We start from the raw sequence: 2,068 nt of genomic DNA, 5'->3' as shown, positions 1-2,068 counted from the left end.
AGAGACCAGAGGAGGCGTCACTCAGACTACAGTTCATGTTGGCAGCAGAGAGCATTGTGGGAGTTTAGCTAGCACCATGCCAGCCCATTCGTGTCACTGCTGAACCTGCTGTACTTCTGTTGCAGGTGAAGATACTAGCAGCTCCTCTCCCCCTCCAGCTGATGACCACGAGTACGCCCGACCGCCATCTCCGCCTCCTGGTGCCGCCCCAGCAGCAGAGGGTGGAATCAGGAAGCAGCTCCGCAGCCAGAGGAGGAAGGACGTTGTCCCAGCAACCGCAGAGCCTCCCCTGCAGTGCTCACTGTGCGGCATGCTGTTTCCAAACGCCGAGCGACTCGCCGACCACATGAAGAAATCTCACCCGGCGTGCTCTGTGTGCGGCATGCTGTTCACCGGCATCCTGAAGCTGCGCAACCACGAGATCAGAGAGCACGGGCTGCTGCCATACACCTGCGACTATTGTCCAAAGAGGTTCAACCACAAGACTCACCGCAACCTGCACGTTAAGGCGCGACACACCGGCGAGAAGACGTGCCACTGCGACATCTGCGGGAAGGGCTACTCCTGCATCAGCGTGCTCAAGACGCACAGGATGACACACTTTGACAAGACGTTCATCTGCGACATCTGCGGGAAGGGTTTCTACCACGCCTGCCACCTGACGCGCCACAAGCTGGTGCACCAGGAGGTGCGACCGTACCGCTGCTCCACGTGCGGCAAAGGCTTCACACAGGCCGCCAACCTGCGCAGCCACCAGCTGACCCACACTGGAGAGAGGCAGCTCTGCTCCGTCTGCGGAAAGAGCTTCCGCTGCCTGAAGAACCACGTCATCAGCAAACACTCGCACGAGCTGCCGGCCGATGAGCTGCCGGCCGGAGACTCCATCATCAGCTGTGAGGTTTGCGGGAAGAAGTTTCCCAACCCGTCACAGTACCGGGTGCACCAGAGGAGCCACACTGGGGAGAAACCCTTCCACTGCGACATCTGTGGCAAGAGCTACCGGTTGAAGGAACTGCTGCGGGACCACCGTTACACCCACACCGGAGAGAAACCCTACCGCTGCTCACTGTGCTCCAAGACCTTCAACCTGGCCACCAGCTTCATGAGGCACCGCAGCATCCACACCGGGGAGACACCATACAGCTGCCGTGACTGTGGAAAACACTTTCGCCTTCTCACCTTCCTCAAGGCTCACCTGCAGACCAAAGCTCACCTGAAGCAGATACAGCAGAGGCTGGCAGGCGACCCCCACCTCTGATCTCTAAGGTACGGACCATACAGCACTTCCTCTTAGGTGGACATCATGGTCCAGACCGCCTGTCAGATGAGGAGGGCGGTGGATGGTGCATTCGCTGCCACCGCCGAGCTTTACTGATGGTGATGTCAGCATCTCCCACATGTGTTCTGATAAGTTCTAGTCCACATCTAATCGTGTGTTTGTGTTTGACATTCATGTTTTTCTCGTCGTCTCTCTCCCATGAAGCTCTTTCGGGGGTTTGTGGCTGTTTTTTGTTCATTTTCTATTTAGTTTTTTCTGTAGTTTTTTGTATTTGTTCTTATTTTATAACATTTGTCTTCTTTGTTTTATTTTCACCTACATGTGTAAAATGTTGAGTTTTATAGTTTTTATTTACATTTAATATATCAGTGTTTCATATTTAACATTCATTTTCTGTTCTGTTTGATTAAGAATATTTAAATTTTCAGGTTTTAAAATGTGTTTTGTTTTTTTATTTAAAGTTTTATAAAAATAAAAATGTTAGAAATGACTTTCTTTGATCTTTCATCACCTGATGTGTTAATTTTTCTTCTTATTTTTATTTTTCGTCTCTCCAGTGGATCTGAAGCCTCACCGCAGAGTCGGGCAGATGGTGACCGATCGATCGATCGATCGATTGATCGATCGATCGATTGATCGGCTGCAGATCTTCATGGACTCAGATGTTTTATCTCCTCGGAGGAAATCAGAACTTTCCTGAGCTTCATCGAACACGACAGGATTCCAACATGGTGGACTTTGTTCAGACTGTCTGGTTCAGAGACCCGGTCTGGTAGTACCTGGTTCTGA

General features: G+C 51.3%; 1 protein-coding gene across 1 annotated transcript in view; it reads left to right on the top strand.

The window, feature by feature from the left end:
• Positions 1-2,062, top strand: part of vsx1 (visual system homeobox 1 homolog, chx10-like) — a 15,218-nt gene extending 13,156 nt beyond the window's left edge. The window contains exons 6-7 of the mRNA XM_008298323.1: positions 114-1,266; positions 1,837-2,062. Coding sequence (XP_008296545.1) covers positions 114-1,258 — 1,145 coding nt within the window. The 3' untranslated portion in view covers positions 1,259-1,266; positions 1,837-2,062. The remainder of the gene's footprint in view (positions 1-113; positions 1,267-1,836) is intronic.
• Positions 2,063-2,068: the final 6 nt, after the last annotated feature.

Source organism: Stegastes partitus, unplaced genomic scaffold (assembly GCF_000690725.1).
Source record: "Stegastes partitus isolate 25-593 unplaced genomic scaffold, Stegastes_partitus-1.0.2 Scaffold1304, whole genome shotgun sequence".
Taxonomy (NCBI): Eukaryota; Metazoa; Chordata; class Actinopteri; family Pomacentridae; genus Stegastes; species Stegastes partitus.
The sequence above is the reverse complement of the archived record's forward strand: the minus strand, read 5'-3'. Positions and strand labels throughout refer to the sequence as shown.